An 18,819-nucleotide genomic window follows, 5' to 3' on the forward strand; every position below is an offset into this window, starting at 1 on the left:
AGTGGTTCATTGTTTTGTGATTTTAAACATGCTGTTTTTGAACCAAAGATTTTCCCATATTATTAATGTCATGTCAGATGTTATACACATCGACCAGATTTCATTAGATTTGGGAGCTCTACTTATTTCAGCAATTTAAGGGGTCTTAGAGATCCACGACAAAAGAAAAAATAGTCCATTGCAATACTGTCTGTAGTAAACTGTGACAGGACAGCAAAACACATAACGCAAAATTACCAAACTGCTGACGGTGTATGATGTAATGGTTCAGACTACTTATTATGTAGGTTTTACATTCTGTATGCGACTGTCAACTCATGGCGTAACCATTTCGCTCTACAATGAAAGTAGGTATCTGGTTAGAAGCCAAAATATCGGTGGAACAATGGATGATCACTTTGATTGGCCATGGCTCTCTCACTGTGTAAGCTTGACGGTACACTGCAAAATATACGTTACTGAAACCGGTAATTTGCAGTTATCTAAGCTTTGATTTGAAGTTATATAAGAGTAGATTGTAAATAAACTGCTACCATAAAAATATACTAGTTTTGCGCTATGTGGAATACGAAGATCTTTCATTTTGGTAACACTGAATTTCCAATTCTAAACTTAGATTAAATTTTGCCTACGTTTCGGCGCAGAAACGTAATTCTTTGGTTGTTTTGTAATTTAATGCGGTGTAGGTTGGCACAAGAGGTCGTAAAGGTTTGCCTTCCTTGTGTAGTTTAGGAAGTCCACACAGTTTAGGAGTTACTGGGTTCATGTTGATCAAATACTTAGCTTTATATTCAGGTATTACGCTTCTGCAGGACTTGATTAAGTTTTTAATTTATCCTATAAAAGTTTTGGTATGGTCTTTGGACAGGATATGGTAGAAATTGAGTGTGAGGAGTTGTTCCACTTTCTCAAGATTATCACTCTTGTCCATGAGAACCGAAGGACTTCTTTCAGCCGCTTTCGTGAAAATGTTATTTTCAGTAATTTTTTTCTTTAGGTTCCTTAATGTCTTCTTGTCCATAGATTGTGATGTAGGAATGTTTTACTCCACTCATTTTTGCATATCACGACTTATTATATGTTTGGTTGCAATGTCCTTGTATACACTGTATTCTATTTCAACTTTTAATACATCTAACTGTTTCTGGGAAGGTTTTTGGGGAGAGGCAATTTGAAACCTTTTACTACCACTTTCATTTCTTTCATGGAAAGAACTGTTTCAGATAGTTGTGCTATTCGTTTTGAGAAGTTTTTTGTGGTTATGTCTGCATTAAGATCGAATAGGTTGTTTATTTTGTGTTTCTGACTTAAGGAGCACAAATCCTGGATTATGTTACGCACTTGTTCACGTATTGCGTTGTCAAAATCTTTGAACACACATGAGTGAAGAATACGTGTGATACGCATATGCATCACTTTAAGGTGTTTACTCACGTTGTCCCTGTATCTGTATCGCTTTTTGATTTTTTCCTCTATCCATGTAGAAACCACGACCTTAATTGCTTTTTCCCTGTAGCTGACGTACTTCTTGATTTCATTCACACGTATTTCGATGATTTATTTAGTTTTTGGCCTTGTTTATGAAGCCAAACGTGTTGTGCTGCCTTCGTCTTTGGCTTGAGTAACCTGCTGATACGATGGATAAATGTACTGTATCGGCACTATTAATCTTATTAAAGGATTCTTCCGTTACTTATTGGTAGATCAATTCCATATTCAAGACTGAATAGCAAGTACCTTTATTTAGAAGGCTGCCTAGCCTCTACCTGTCACTGGCTATGTAGAGAGCTATCACAACGAGAAGAAAATAGCACATTAACGTTCACTAAGAAATTCAGCACCGTGACAATGCTCGCATCCAAATATCTTTTGGGATTGGTATTGCTTCCACTGATTTGTAGTCAGTGACGAAATAAAACACTAATATATCTCTCTGGCTATTTTAGATTCAGTAGTTACATTCAGCTACATTCGGCTCCAACGCTCACCGATACTCAATCCCCTGCAACTCGCTACAGTTTACCGGTGTTGCAACCTTGCTATAGACAGCAATGTGTTTATTTTAGATGTGGGATGTTCGTAGGTGGAGGAGTTGCCTGTAAGTAGGCGGAAACACCTGTGGTGGAGTTGGTTGTCGACCTGAGCGTAACTAAATCTGTTGCACATTAATAAACTAGAAATCCCGTACACTGACATCGGTATAGTAAACTGCTGTAAAATGCCTAGCAGTAAACATTTGGAGTGAGCTGAAGTAGAATGCATACATCGGGTTCCGATTCGTTTGCTAGAATCTTAAGGAAAGCAGGCCAAGCAGTAAGAACTGACCAAGTCGGTCAGAGTGAGAGGCACCCACATGCCTTGCTCATACTGTGGCATCAAGCAGTCAGGTCTGCAAGATGAGTGGTCTGCCAAGCGAGTGGATTTATTCATATTTCTCAATGACTGATTATGAGCTCTAGTAATCACAATTAAGTTACAAATTATTCTCCTATTTGAATATTACGCAACGGGTACGGAAACGCACTTCTGACTATTAGTAATTTACACAACTCTGACTGTTCACTACGCACTGGCAATACCTCATTTTCTTTCTTATTTAACGGCTTCTGATCAACACGTGGCCATCGCACTGAATATGAATGGCACACACATTATAAATTCTGGGTATCGTGACAACATACTATTCGAAGGAAAAGGCCACCAACCTTTTTCTTTTCACTATCTTATTTACTCCGATAAATTCTATCACCTAAACACACAAATTCTATAACCTACAACAATAACACATGAGAAATTCCGCCCAGTGGGCATGGTTTACATTGGTGGTTCTCTATCTTATGGTCTCATAATTATTTAACGCTACAGTGCACTGTCTGGATAGGGTGGTGGATCTTTTTCTATATCTCACACATCGACTCTCACACCCATCATTACGAAAATTTCCTCCAGACCGAGCAGTACAAAAAGGAAAATGCATAACCCACTGCTTCTGAGACTATCTTGTTACTCTCCCATGCCAACCACACATACTTAAATTTCATGAAATACATCACACTGGCAACATACAATACAAAGAATAGTCACAACGTTATAATCACATCACTTTCAGCTTTCCCACTTCAATTAGTATTTATCCCAGTTCCACACGACACTGCCACACTTCGTAATTTTTCTTTCCTACCATGAACTCTGGAGGATATATGCACGTCTTCCTGTGCAATGCAAGCCAAGTGGCGTTGCTGGATAGACGGCTGACTCACCTTGCTTCTCTCTCAGAGTATTATAGTTTAAATCAAGCGTCACACGGAAACATAACACGCAAAGTAATATTGAGAACATATTCATCACACACGCGAGTCCTTAACTGATACCATGGACGAGTACTTCTCTTTATCCCTTGTCTCATACAGAGATTGAGACTCACACAGTACTCACCACGTGGAAGTATTCGTCTCTAATTTCAAGTCCTGCACACGCAATTTCTTAAATATTTCCAACTTATAGTACACACGCTTGTAATTCAGCTTAACTTAAGCACTCGGAAGTATTTCAACTTATTGCTACACGTGGTTTCATTGTGACCGTTGGTCACTTCCGAAGATTATTACGATCCCCTTAATATTACCCGCCTGACATTTAATTCTCCCCACAAAAGTTCCTGAAATAGAAAAATTATTATTCCAAACTACTCTTAAGTATTTCACATGCATACCATGTCGCCAGTCTTTTGTCTTTACGGAGCACACCTAAGACAGGTCTTATCAACACTAGATCCAGCGGCAGAGTGCTGAAACATGGCCGTTCTTCAGGTCATCTCGCACCTCCGTCGAGGTGGGGGAAGACCATGCTACCCATTGGTCAGCCACATTTCAGGCGCTCAAAGCTCCGGTAAATTTCATCTCTTTGGTTCCACCAAAGGTGACCAAAAGATCGTCTCAAAGATGACCATATATTCACATTCACTATCTGCGGTTAGCAGACGACCATACATTCACTAATTTCACAGATCTCACCAAACTGGATGTAGGGATTTATTTTGTGGGAGTGCACATGTTATCAATTAAATAAATAAATTGTCATTCTTTCCCACACTGGTATCCGGCTTCGCTGTATTAATTGAAATTGAGTTATTATTAGAAAAAATATATTGTACTGACAAGAATAACGAAGAATGTTGTACCTATTTTCAATGTCGGGCGGTACTGTACCCTTTCAAGAGAAATCAGGAGAATATGTCAGGCCGAAATTAATTTGCATTAATTTTTAAGGGAGTTGTGATCCAGCCACTAAGAATTGACGATGTAGGAGGCGAGCGACCGCAAATCCAGTTGGTACGTCATCTAGAGACTGTGGTTCTACAAAACTGGGTAGAAGTGCAAACGTAGTAAGATGACTGCTCTTTGGAGGAATCATTGACACTGTTTGGTCCTGCTTGCACTTATTTGTCAATTGGCTCTCGATGTACGATAGTTGGATAAGCGTGTAATTACTGAGTTTGCTTTTAATCAAATAACCATCTCTACTCATATGCGTACTGCCCATGTGGATACATTCTGTTCTAGATGGATTACAGTCTCATGGCCGGTCCACTATCGAATAGCGCGCAGGGCTAAAAAATGAGCAATGCTGTGATTAAGTCCCGAATCTCCTCCTACTTTTGCAGTTCCTCCGAATTATGCGTGGAAGTGTGAGGTTGTTGCACCAATGTAAATGATTCAATGGATAGTGTATTGGAAATTCTGCGATACTGTTAGATTCGTATTATGACGGTACGTTGCATTTGAGAAAAAGTTATATATTTCTCACGAAATATGATGCTATCAACGAAACCTCTGACACCAATACACAGTCGTACCTATTGCGTAGTAATCACAGAAATACGTTAAAGGAGATTATGACACGTACAGGGAGATATTTGTAGCCAATCATTTGATATCGATAAATTGCAAATGTGTCAGATTTTCTTTGTGCAGTCCTCGTATAGTAAAGCTGCAGCAGTAAGGCTTCATTGGTCATTCAAAATCTATATCTGGCCTATCGACCATAGAGGAGACTGGGGTAAATACAGAGGCATACAGACATTCATTTTTACTGTATCATTACCTAGTTGAGGTAGGAACAAAGAAATCGAAAATACTGCTACGATGTCGCCCACACCGTGCAGTGGTTTGCGGAATACATATTTAGATGCAGGCTGCTGTCTATAGTAGGATTGCGACAGTGTAAACTAGAGCGAATTGCAGGGGACTGAATATTGATGGGTGTTGGAGCCGAATGTATCTAAATGTAACTATTGAATCTAAAATAGCCGAAGAGACCTATTAGTGCTTTACTTCGTCATTGACTACAAATCAGTGGAACAGTACCAATCGTATAAAATATTTGGATGCGAGCATCCGCTTGGTGTTGAATTTCTCAGTGAACGTTAGTGTGCTATTTTCTCTCCTTGTGATAGCTCTGTAGATAGCCAGTGATGGGTAAAAGGCTAGACAGCCTTCTAACTAAAGGAACACTGCTGTCGCAGCATGATAGGAATCGAGAATATTAGCAGTGGTCTGTGACTTGGCTGGGGTATCAGTTGTTCCTGCTCTGACACACACTAGCTACTGTGCAAGAATCGGACGTAACATAAATAACAGACGCGAGGGCTTTTTAATTGTATCTACACCTTTTATTCCTTGACAAATATGTGATATCGATGATGTGGTGGGATCGTGTTGCTGCTAGGAAGCAATGGCAGGCCGTGCGAAGGACGCACTGCTCATATGAGGGAGCACGTACTATAATTTTTCGGACGCTATACACCTATAAATGATAATCATACTACTTGTCGGTAATGTTATGCAGTTGGAACATAAAGCTACTGTGGTTAGGGTTGCCACATATCAACAGACGTGTGTGGGAAGTGATCAGACTACTACTCCTGTAAAAATTACGTACGTCTAGCCACAGTGGGTGGGCAGATTTGACGTCGGGAATTGTGATTTCAACGCATTGAAGAGTATATCCGACTATAAGATAGATTTATTTCGTAAACATTTGCACAATGTACCGATGCAAGGGTTGAACTGGATCTGCTATCGCGTACAAACAGGGCAGCCAATAGGGCTGTGGCATCATGGATACGCAGAGCGTCCTCTCATTGGCTCCCCTAAGCAGATTCACACATGTTCTCTGTTGCTCTATCGACTGCGATGTTTATTACAGTACACCTAACCATGTCAGTGATGTCTTCCCAACCTTTTCGTTCGCAAGAGCGCTGTCGATTATCACAGAGCGCCAAAAGCCTGTATTTTACAACATTTATTTGAGATTGTCTCGGCGTGATGCAGCACCTCCTGCAATCGCTGACTGGAAATATCTGTAGTCTGTTCTCGTGTCTGACTGACTGGAAGATCTAAATGTCAAATAATTTCTTATAAATGACGAGAATCGAGACACCTATCTAGTGTGAGTGCGGACATTCCATAATTTTTTCGGACACTCTGCACATATAAACGATAATCGCACTGCTTGTCTGAAATACGTACGGGTTTAAGTTACTGTAGTCAGTGTCGGACATGTGCAAGGAAAATGATCTGTGTTGGAAATGAACAGACTACGTCCTGTCGAAAGGGAGGTATAGATTGTCCGATTTTACGTGGAAAATTGCGACTTCAGCGCATGTCCAGCTGTAAGATTAGGAAAGATTTTAGTAGAAAAATATGTCCAGTCATAAGGAGGATAGAGATTTACATGTGAAATCGATATTTCCAGAGCCATAGTCGTCAAGAGGAGGTATTTCCGATACTTTGTACATTATAAAATGCCACCAATTGGCGGTGCGATCGCAATATACAATTGTAATTACACAGATAACTATGTGGCTAGTTTCAGAGGATGACACTATTTGGTGTCCGGACTCATGGCGGAGGTAGCCAGTGGCCGGGACGAAGTGACATTTTTGGCTTAAGCCGCAAGCCACCCCTGAGCCTCCTGAATCAGTTAGGTGGGGTACAAGGGGGCATTTGATCAAACTTTGCCGCCTTTTGTATAGCGAACTAATACTCAGTATGCATTGGGCAACCTTCACTATCGCGTGTATTGCGAGTATCCTCCGATTTTGACGTGGAAATTTGAGAAGACTGAATATGGCAAGTGTTTGCACTGTACGATTATTCCCCCAAGAACAATCGCATAAATTGAGTGATATTCTGAGAAACCATATAAAAATACGTGAAATCCTCGAAATTTTTATCTGCTACTCGTTAATTTTAGCATAAAAGTGTCACAAATATCGTCGTTTCTTGGCGTGTAAAACCGGATATTGCAGCTGATATCGGTTTCGAGATCGGCCAATTAGTTTGCGATTGACAAAGTATTTCTCATCGACAGAGCTTTGAAAGTAAAATATATTCTTGTAATCCGAGAGTCTAGAGACGGTCACAGTTAGTTGCAGAAATCACAGTAGCAAGCAGGGTACACCAGAAACAGAACCGTTAGTGGATACCTTTGTGCCAGAGGAACCAGCCCACCCGGAGTGTGACCGCTGTCCGCGGAGAGCGCCCCAATCGCGCATCAGGCCAGTAAGTTAGGGGGCAGTTGCCTCATGAGTGTTGGCTGTGGTGGACTACCAACCTCAAGGGGGATGTCTAGCGCTGTTACTATACACTGATAATCCAAAACATTATGACCACTGTCCACCACGACATCGGACGCCGCCTGGTGGCGTTGCGTTCGCGTATGTGGTAACAAATTATGTGAGTGGAGCAGACACAGATGGAGGTTCACCCTAGTGAAGAAATCCATTGAGATAAGTTAATTTGACAAAGGGCAGATTATTATTACACAGAGCCTGTGAACGAGTATCTCGGAAACAGTGTAGCTGGTCGAATGTTTATGTGCTACTGTCATGAGCATCTACAGAAACAGGTAGAAGGACAGTGAAACCATCATTATGCACTAAATGGTTGGACGTCCACAACTCTTCATACAACGTGCGCTTCACAGACTTGTCTACTCTCTAAAGAAGGATAGGTGGTGATCTGTGGTATCTCTGCCAAAAGAGCATGCATACACAAGTGTTTCAGACTACACCGTCCATCGTACATTGTTGAGCATGGAGCTCCGCAACAGACCACACCGAAGTCTTCACGTATTGATCAAACTACATTGTCACATCGTCAGTTGCGATAGCAGTGGGCACAGCACCATCGAGATTCGACCGTCGATCAGTGAAAATGTGTTGGCTCTCTGGGTGAATCACATTTTGCTACACGAGGTCGATGATCGTCTCCCCAAATGCCGTCATCGAGGTGAACGGCGGCTGTGAAAGTGCAGCACGCCATGGATGCAGACCAGTGTCAGCAGTATTATGCTGTGGGAGACATTCTCCTGCGCTTGTATGGGACCTCTGATAGTAATGGAAGAGACGCTAACAGCTGCGAACCACCTGCATCCCTCCATGCTTGATATCTTCCGCGACAGAGATTTCTTCTTTCAGCGATGTATGTCCATGTCTGGAAGTCTGAGCTATGCTACAGTGGTTTGAGGAGCATTATAGTGAACTCACATTGATGTCTTGGCGAACTAATTCACCTGGTGCAAATCCTGTGCAACTCATCTTGGTCTTTATCTGGCGCCATCACCAAGTGCTGAAATCAGCTGCCTGTTATTTAGGCGAATTACATGACCTGTGCATAGACATCGTATGCCACACTCCTGGACAAACCTACCAACAAACTGTCAGATCCCTGATATTCAGAATCAATCAAGTATTTCGTTCCAAAAAACGACAAACAAGCAATTAAGCAGGTGATCATAACATTTTGGCTCTTCAGTGTATACGGTGTATATGATTTTGATTTTGGGATCTGTGTGTTTTTGCGGTATATATAGGAGTGTCTGGTGGTCGATAGCTATATGTAGAATGCACAATTGATTATTTTGCTTGGTTCAGGATACGAATTGTGTTTACTACAGTGATATGGTATGGTGGTGCAATCATCTGTGGTGATACAGAAGTCGGCTTCACGCCGAAAAATTAAAGCTTACCTCGACAGTAGCAGAGCAGTGTAACTGTTTAAGTGTGTTTGCCGATAGTTTCCACATTCCGAGGTTTTAACTGTCAGTGCAATATGATCTGTACAATATGACTGCTGTATGTTTTTCGATCTGTACAAAATCTTTTCCACTGAAATTCCCATAATTTGTCCATCTGTAAAAAGTTGGACAGTGCTCCCACACCAGCAGTAGCAGTTTGGCAGGTAAATTCAGTAAGAACCAACCAGGATTCTCCATTCACAAGAAGTCACTAGACATTAGTTCTCTAAAGACTGGTTAGAACAAGATGAGCGGAACAATGCAATTACAGAAAGTTCTTTGACATCAGAGAGTCATGTGATGTCTTCTTTGTTGAAGTGCTCAGAGACAACTCAAGCTGGACCAGCGTCCTCTGGCTCGGACAGTTGGGATTCTGGCCCCCCACCTGCCATTGTGGATTTAGAGCATCTCCAGACTAGCAGTTGTAGGATATAGAAAATTCACCGAAAATTCTAGTCACTTTTTTCATCTTTAGGACAGTGCTTCGAATTTTAGGAGAATCTTTTAGAGATCCAATATGCTTTGTGTTTGTGTTTTTGGGGGGGGGGGGCGTGGATCTGTTGTATTTTTTGAAATATGTCATGAACTTTTAGATATGTATTTGTTATGATTTTCCTGTCTGTGCTTAGACACTGGTGTAGGTTTCCCATTGTATAACTGTGCTCCAAAAAGTGAGGAAAATAAAAAAATAAGTGCCTTAACATCCTTGACTCCAACAGCAAAAATATGCTAAGCCCACTCAGCGTTTCAGAAGAGTGGTGAACACCACAGTAGCTATAAGACTTTAAAATTTTTTCTCTCTGACAGTGTCTATAAGCAAGCAGGTGAAAATCGAAAAGTGTGTGTATGGGGGGGGGGGGGGGGCGGAAGAGGGCGGCAGAAGGTAGTGGGTGGCTGTAGGAGAGTTTTGAACGCCTACTTGTGGTGGTATTGTGGATTACAGCAGTTGGTCATCAGTCTTTAAAGCGACATACACACGTGTATTCGGAAAAAGTGGGGATGGAGGATGGCAGTAAGTATGAGCAGGAGGGTAAGGCAGAGTGTGGAAGACAATCCATTAGCAGATAGCACCACCAAAAACACACTTCCCGCGAAAATAAATGAATACATGCCTTACGTTCTTCTCTTCTGCAGCTCACCACAGACTGAGACTTTTCCTACCAATTCACAAGTGAGGAAGGAGAGGAGTGGGTGACGTAATAGAATTGGGGGGAGGGGTAGGGGGAGTTGGGTTAGTGGAGGTAGCTCAGTTGACCTATTTCCCACCAAAATATTGGAATGTCCCACCATCACCTCAGTGCGACATTGCCACGTCTATGCTTGGTGGGTGAGGAGGGGGAGGAGGAGGGGAGGAAATTTGGCAACAATTTAAGCTTCGCCAGGATTCGCTTTGTTCCACTATTTGCGCCTACACGCCGCCAGAGGACGTTAAATTGACTTGACTTCACTGCCTGCAACTTTGGTTGGCTGATGCATCTTTTCAAGCAGCTGCAATCAGAGCTTTGAGTCAGATTCAGTGCGTCTATAGACTTAACATCGTTACTAAGGAAGACTGCTGTCAAGGGCTTTAGGTTTATGTAGCAGAGCGCAGCTAATGTTCAGAGACGATCTAAATGTATAAGCATTCAAGTTTATTTGTTTATATCAAGAAACTTACTCTCATTGAATATAAGTCAGCACCATGAAAGAATCTACAGCTATAAAAAGTTATATAACTTTTCGCACTTTTTTATGTAGAGAGAGTGGCAGTGGTAGTGGTTGTGGTATGAAAAGAGCGAAGGAAACAATGGCAGTATGAGAGAAAGGAAGGGACAAAGTGGCAAGGGACCATAGTTGACAATGACACAAAAGTTGTAGGAAAAGAATGAAGGAGACAGCGCCAGTGGGAGAGGAGGAAAGAGGCGGAGCAATTGGTAGTGGTTGAGAGCCAGTGATAATGAGAGATAGACCCTATGACAATGCTAGAAATGAAGAGAGAGATACTGACAGTGAAGAAAGGGAGCAGCAGTGGGAAGTAATGAATAATATATTAGCAGTAAGAGAGAGCAGGACACAGAAAGTGCCAATGAGAGGAGACAGTAATAGTAAGACAGAACTAAAGAGAATATGGCTATGAGTCAGAGGACAGTGACAGTTATAGAGTAAAAAGACATAATGGCAATGAGGTGGGCTGAATAAGTGAGTGAGAATCGGCAAGTGAGACTGAGCGGGTATGGGTGACTTACAGCAATGGAGTATTGGGTGTAAGCGAGTTACAGTTCATGCCAATATTTTTGGGAACATTTTTAAAGGTGCTGAGAAAGGTAGAATGAGAATGCTGGCACCCCACTTTTCAGTCAGAATCTTTTAAGCAGGAGCATATTTGCCTTTTTGTGCTCTAATAGGAGCACTTATCTCTGGTATTTCGTACCTAAGTATAAAGGAGGGGCTCTGACAATATGTGGTGGTTAAAAGTACGTATTATTCTCCTGCTGTGATTACCTAAAATTGCAGGCATGTCTGCATTCAAATATAGGGCGGCACTTGAGTCAGAGCATAAAATATCATGTGTTAAATTATGTTTCACAGAAATGAATATCAAGTAGTACAAAGAGGCGGATTCTCACGTCACACCAAGCTTTAATGGAACACTGCCAATAGGCGTCGGTGTAGGAAGAATTTCATCTCTTTTCGGCGACTGGTGACGATGCCCATGATCTTGATTTGGGCTTCACATATTCGAGCTTATTGTCATTCACATAGAACCATATGTTTTCCCATTAGATACTGTTAAAAAGTACGGTAAGTACGTGGTTAGAGCTGTCACACTATGCTTTTGCTGCCACAATCGAGAACGTTTGGCACATCATGGGCAGGGCCCTCCGATCTGCTTAGGCTTTTGACGAGCCAACTCGCCAGTTGGACAGAATTTGACAAGATAACTCAACAACTGGTCGCAGGTTGTCTTCCAGAAATGAACAGCATAGAGACAGAAGTGATGACACTTTCTGCAGGACCTGACCATTATTTTGCAGCACAATGCTCAATCACGTACATTGCAAGCTGTTACTGATTTGTTTGACTGATGGGACCGCTAAGTGCTATAACACCAACTGCACTCCCCTGACTTAAGCCCTCGTAAATTCAACTCGATTTCTAAGCTGAAGGAAACACTTCAAGGCATTCGCTTCAGAACTGCTACAAATTCGTCGGGCAATAGACAGCACCGCTCGAACTGTCAACACAACTGGCACTGCGAAGAGTATCCTACGACTTCCACATCGCTAGCAAAGGGTTATACACAATGCTGGTGACTACTTTGAAGGTCATCTAAACTTTGAAACACGTATCTATTTTGTACGAGCTGTAAAGAAACAGTTGCCGCTATTGAAGTTCCAACCCTCGTGTAAGGGCCAGGGGTGGACCAACTCGTTATTGGCTTGCTCAATTTGTGAAAATTTTCTTCTTGAACAAACCATTCAAGTTTTCTGAAATTGTTATCTTTTATTTATCTGCACATATACATTACATATACCGATTTCCTTACCATGCGGATAATTCCTTCGGGGTGCGTGTGTTTTTTGTCTTAGAGTGTATTTTATAAAAAATACTAGACTGACTAATGGAAACAAGATGGTACAGTATTCATAGTTATTGGTATCAACATTGAGTATTACGTGTAGTTTAGCTACAGGAACTTATAAATCGTAAGATATTTCTACAAACAACCATGTTCAGAAAAAGCAGAACACCTTTAACGACTATAGGTAAGAGGTTCCTATTCACAGGACATGTTCCGCACAAATGATTAGCATTTCAGTCACCTCGGATGAGCATGTGTTCTGTTGCCTAGTAGGCACAGAGTTCGCCATGGGTCCTGATAACTTGTTCCATGCGTGACGGCATCGACGGGTATAAGGCGCGAACGGTGTCCTGTGCTATAGCCATCCTTGCTGCATTCATCTGATTCCAAAGGTCACTCGTGGTAGTTGGCATTGGGTCACAGAGCTGCACCCGTCGTTTCACCATATTGCACACATTTCCGATTGGCAACGAGTTGGTGATCTGGCGTGCCAGGGCAAAAGGCTCATATCCTGTGACATCAAGAAGCAACGTGTTCGTACAGCAACAAGTTGTCGTGTATTGTCTTGCTGAAAAATGGCGTCTGGGGTGTTGTGCAGAAAGGGTGTAGCTACGGGTTGCATGATGTTATTCACGTAGGTCACAGTGGCCACTGTGTCCTGGACACGCACCAACTATGATTTGTGGTTGTGCCCAATAGCACCCCACACCATAAGTAAGGCGTTGAGTTGGCGCTGTACGTATTGTGTTCTCACTGTTTGCGGCGAACCAAAATACGACCATCGTTTTCAAACAAACAGAACCTGGATTCGTCCGAAAACACTACCTGATGCCATTCCTGTCCCAGTGATATGTTTCCATACACCACTGCCGTCTAGCATTTTTCTGCACATTCTTCAAAGGTAGGCGGTGAAGTGGACGATGCACACATAAACCATGTCGTAATAAACGGTGACCGACTGTCACCCATGATACTGCACGATGTCTTAGACTTTTCCACTGTTGCGCCATAGCCAAGGGGTACGCAGATCTGTCCTCCAATGCCATTTGGATGAGGTGTTGATCTTCCCGGGGGGGGGGGGGGGGGGAAGGGGGGGGAGGGGGGTTGTGTCTCTGGGTGGTGCGACTTGGCCCATCTGGTCGTGTTCTACGGCCTTCTGCACACATCCGTTGCACTGCCGAAACACTTCGTCCCACGCGAGCAGCAATTTTCCGAATGGATACACCACGTTTTTCTTGCCAATAGTGCACCCTCTTTCAAACGCACTGATTTGACGGTACGGTTCCCGCATACGGCTGCGAGGCATCCTGCACGTCTGCTTAAGTCACATTAATCCATTACCTTCTGTTTATAGCGACAACGAGAGCTGCAGGCACATTTTACCGGTAGGGGGGGATGCGTTGCGATATCGCTGTTGACGCTGAACCCGCGTCCCGGCATGGTTCAAATGCTAATCATTTCTGCCGAGTATGTGAAGGTACATATCCTGGGAATATGAACGTCATATATATATATATATATATATATATATATATATATATATATATATATATAGGTACTCACGAGCAGGAGAGGGCTGGTGCGGGGCGGGCGTCACAGCGGCGGCGAGTCGCTGCTGCGCCAGGGCGACCATCAGCCAGCAGCCCACCACCAGCCCGCGGCACATCTGCAACACACCAGCAACACTCACATTCTATGCACACTCCGTTTTGACAGTTATACTAACAGAGCACATATCAGTGACCATCTGCAACACATCATCTAAGGCCCAACATCACTGGAACCTTTCTGCTGCGGTTCTATGAAACTGATGCTCTTTCACTGCTGCCGTTTGACGACTATCTATTAGCTACTCACCACAGATATTTAGCATACTGACAACACTTCTTTACTGTTCCACATCAATTGGGCCTTTCATCACCTTACTTCATTCAGACGACTAGTATCACCAATAGTCCCGCATCTCGTGGTCGTGCGGTAGCGTCCTCGCTTCCCACGCCCGGGTTCCCGGGTTCGATTCCCGGCGGGGTCAGGGATTTTCTCTGCCTCGTGATGGCTGGGTGTTGTGTGCTGTCCTTAGGTTAGTTAGGTTTAAGTAGTTCTAAGTTCTAGGGGACTTATGACCACAGCAGTTGAGTCCCATAGTGCTCAGAGCCATTTGAGCCATTTATCACCAATAGTGACATCTAAATAATACACTCTCAATGAAATAGTTAAGCATTCAGAAGCGTGTGTGGGAAGAATGTGAAAGACCTCATTTCCGAAAGAAAAGAGTTTTTACTTCAACAATTACATTTCTGAATACCATTGACTACACAACTGAGTATATGGACGCTAACTGTTAGTATGAGTAACATTTGCATTGTCTTGTTTACAACAGCTGATTTAATGCAGCTGGGTGTGTTACTGTCGTTGAGTACTTCTTGTCATTTTGTTACATTTACCAAGGAAGAACAAACCAAAACCTCTAAACAGGATTTTGTTCAAATCAAATGGTTCAAATGGCTCTGAGCGCTATGGGACTTAACAGCTGAGGTCATCAGTCCCCTATAACTTAGAACTACTTAAACCTAACTAACCTAAGGACATCACACACATCCATGCCCGAGGCAGGATTCGAACCTGCGACCGTAGCGGTCGCGCCGTTCCAGACTGAAGCGCCTAGAACCGCTCGGCCACCACGGCCGGCAGGATTTTGTATCAGGGATTAAAATTATATAATAATTGCCCACAGAAATGAAAGAGATAGCTAAAATACATATATTTAAAACAGAGTAAGGGCACTTCTTCAATACTAATTAAGGACATCACACACAGCCATGCCCGAGGCAGGATTCGAACCTGTGACCGTAGGGGTCACGCGGTTCCAAACTGAAGCGCCTAGAACCGCTCGTTGTTTCATTGTCGTGGTCCTAACGTCAGCTGCAGCGTATGTAGTTGTGTGAAGTGGAAAGTGTGAAAGGACTAAATGAACAGCACACATTTCCTTTCATGTTACTAAGTTAACTGAGAAATGTATTATTGATTTTATGCTGTTACGTTAAATGAACTATCAATAAATTTAATATTCTGTAAATTCTTTTCCATTTATATTTATATTAGATCACTGGATACGAGACAGAATCGGATTGTTAATCATTTCATTGACTAACACTGCCCTATCTCCACATACTAAGTTCTGTAGTACTGCATGTCTGGGAGTTAATTAAAGCTGAGCAGTTACAGAAAGGGTGACATGGGCAACGTGTTCCTCAGAAGGTGCGATCCATTAAAGAGTGACTGGGAAGAGACTTATCATGTTCTCCAGGGACGGAAATTTACTGCCTTGAGAGAGAGCGGAACGAAGAGGCGGCGGTATACAACACTGGAGGCCGCAGAGCACCATAATGCGGACAGTGCAGGTGGGAGGTTGCACTCTGGTAAGCCAAATAAAATTTTCAGAATAGCGTACCTGGCCAAAGAGAGTCTGGGCGGAACAAGACAAAAAGACATTATTTTAGTGCGCCATTGTGGGGTCAGAAACGATGGTTGCAAGCTGAACTCCGAGCAGCCTTCTCACGGGAAGTGCCGGGGCACATTTTCCACAGAAATGTAGAGATGTGTATTTAATTGGCGGAGTGCTATGGATATAGGACGGGAAATGGAAACTTCCAGAAAATCTTCTGAAAGGAGTATGAGCTTTAGGGGACTGGCTGATAGATTCATGACCTATGTAGTGGAAGGTAATGTTTGTGTAACGGCCACTGGGAGTCGTTGCCTGAGCGCTAACGTAGACACCGCGTGTGCAGGAGGGAGTAGGCACATCGTATAGAGACACTAACCTACTGGGATCGATTGAAGACACTTTCCCTCAGGGATTGAATAAGATACTTAGCTGGCGAGAGTCACAGCGGAGAATCTGGCGGTTAGACATTGCGAAGTGCTGATTTTTCCACAAGGAGCGTGTGAAGTCGTAGCTCTGTGAACAGGGTTGTTATTATATTTTCCAGAATGACGATTCTTTACCTCTCTGTGAAGTCTGACACACACTGAAGTGCTTCTTTATAGAAGTATACTTCAGCCGAATTTATGTACCTGGCTAGTGAGGAAACAAAAATCTTGTCTCATGGTTTGTCTTGGACTGAGGTAATTTTAGCTCTATGAGTTTTCTGGCGGCATATTGCGTCCTCTGTGTAGGCAGAGAGTTACAGGTACGCCACGTACATCATTTTCAGAGAGGCCAACACCCCAGCGATCAGATTATTGCTGTCCATACTTCAGTAAATGATATGCGCACTTCGGTTTGGTGGATAGGGAAACATTCACTGTAAATGTGTTGAATTCCATTGCTTGTCCACTGAGCTTTTTCTGAAAGTGCCAGTCAGGGTGTAGATCTCATGCTTCTCACCGCTAATCACCATTATCCACCTTTGAGAACGTCTAATAAAGGGGGGCGTGGTCTAAAGAAAGACCAATGTATGTGCTGCTAATATAGAAATAACATTTGGGGTAGAGCCCGACATTGTGTGCATCACATTTGTACAATTTTTGCACTCTATATGTTTTTCAAGAACAACTCATTTACGGTATCCAAGTTGTGATTCATTCTAGTAGCATCCCGATAGAAATAATTGATTTGATTCTCTAGACTGAAGTGAAGTAAAACCTCAACACGATACTTCGTTTTACGGAAAACCCTAGATCTACGTTGTCAATGACAGGGTCGTTTTAATCATCTGTAGGTTTGAGAATTCCCTTGTGGAGATATCATCAGGAACTCCCACACACAAACACGGCGGAGGCTTAGAACATAAGGGAACTGTACATTAGATATACCAGAGTAGCGTAGTGCATTTTAGCCCACGATCCTAAGATTTGGGTGGATGTAGGCTCATGCCCTGTTCAGTCATCCTCATTTGTTTCTTTGTGGTTTTTGGCAATCACTCCAGGTAAATGCTGGGATGGATCCTTCAACAAAGGCCCCACTAGACTGCCTTGTTTTCCGCTCATTAAACACATATGTTCGAGCGTGTGCTGTAAAGTAATGCCTCCGAATTTGTTATGTGAAAACTTTTAAAGATTTTTAAATGAAGCAAACGTTATTAACATTCTACACCTTTGTTCTTCATTTATACATACTTATTTCGCAACATAGTCACCCTGGCTACGAACACATTTCTGCCAACGAACGACCAGTTTATTAATACCGCCACTGTAGAATGTTTGACTTTTTTGGCGGAACCCCAACCTCACCTCTGCTTGCACTGCTTTGTCACTATCAAAGTGAAGTCGTCGAAGGTGTTCTTTAAGTTTTGGAAACAGGTGAAAATCGAATGGGGCCAAGTAGGGACTGTATGGAGGATGATCCATGACAGTGAACCCAAGGCGTCGGATTTTTGTAGATGTCGCAGCGTTCGTGTGTGTTCTGGCATTGTGATGATGAAGGAGAAGGTACTCCACGTGTGGACGAACTACTGGAATTCGAAACTCGTTCACAGCTCGCTGTCCCTCATGCACTGCGTGAATAATAAAGATGTAGAATATTAATAACATTTGTTTCATTTAAAGGGCTATAAGAGTTTTCACATCAAAATCCGCAGGCATTACTTTTCAGCACACACTCTTCTTTTCGTACGTCTGTATTTGCGACGTGTTTTCTATATACCGAGTTGACTGATGGATGGATAATGGATGGATGGATTTAGAACTGTTTGGCGTTAAACATCGTGGCCATAAGCGCCATTTCTCAAGATCGAGGTATTGTTGTGTGAGTGGAATTCCTGTTAAACTGAAAAGAAAAAAAACATATAACTACACTCACAGTCATAATAATTTTACGTACAGCTACATCCTCCAGTATATCTATCTATACCATTATAATACGTTTATGGTACTAACAAAGCTGTGGATAACATTAAGATGGCTACTTGATCATGGAAAGAATAGGATGAACCAGCCACCGAAAAACACGTCAAAACATTCGTCCAGTAAAATTGTGTACGAGTTCTGACGCCACACATAATGTCAACAATTTTGTTGCTATTCTCTCGTCACTGCCTAAAATTGACGGTAAGTTCCTTAATAGAATCCTCCTCTCAGCATGCAAAACACACGACTTTAAAAATGATGCATCGTGAGTGTCACGATAAGAACACTGCACTCCGGTGGATCTTCATGCCGCAAGAGTTACGCGGGTG

At 42.6% G+C, this 18,819-nt stretch overlaps 1 protein-coding gene across 1 annotated transcript in view; it reads right to left on the reverse strand.

Annotated features, from left to right (window-relative positions):
- Positions 1–14,390, reverse strand: part of LOC124556253 (ly6/PLAUR domain-containing protein 6B-like) — a 376,979-nt gene extending 362,589 nt beyond the window's left edge. The window contains exons 1-2 of the mRNA XM_047130240.1: positions 14,370–14,390; positions 14,207–14,309 (exon numbers count right to left, since the gene is read on the reverse strand). Of these exons, the coding sequence (XP_046986196.1) occupies positions 14,207–14,309; positions 14,370–14,390 (124 nt within the window). The remainder of the gene's footprint in view (positions 1–14,206; positions 14,310–14,369) is intronic.
- Between the last annotated feature and the right edge of the window lie 4,429 nt (positions 14,391–18,819).

Source organism: Schistocerca americana, chromosome X, assembly GCF_021461395.2.
Source record: "Schistocerca americana isolate TAMUIC-IGC-003095 chromosome X, iqSchAmer2.1, whole genome shotgun sequence".
Taxonomy (NCBI): domain Eukaryota; kingdom Metazoa; phylum Arthropoda; class Insecta; order Orthoptera; family Acrididae; genus Schistocerca; species Schistocerca americana.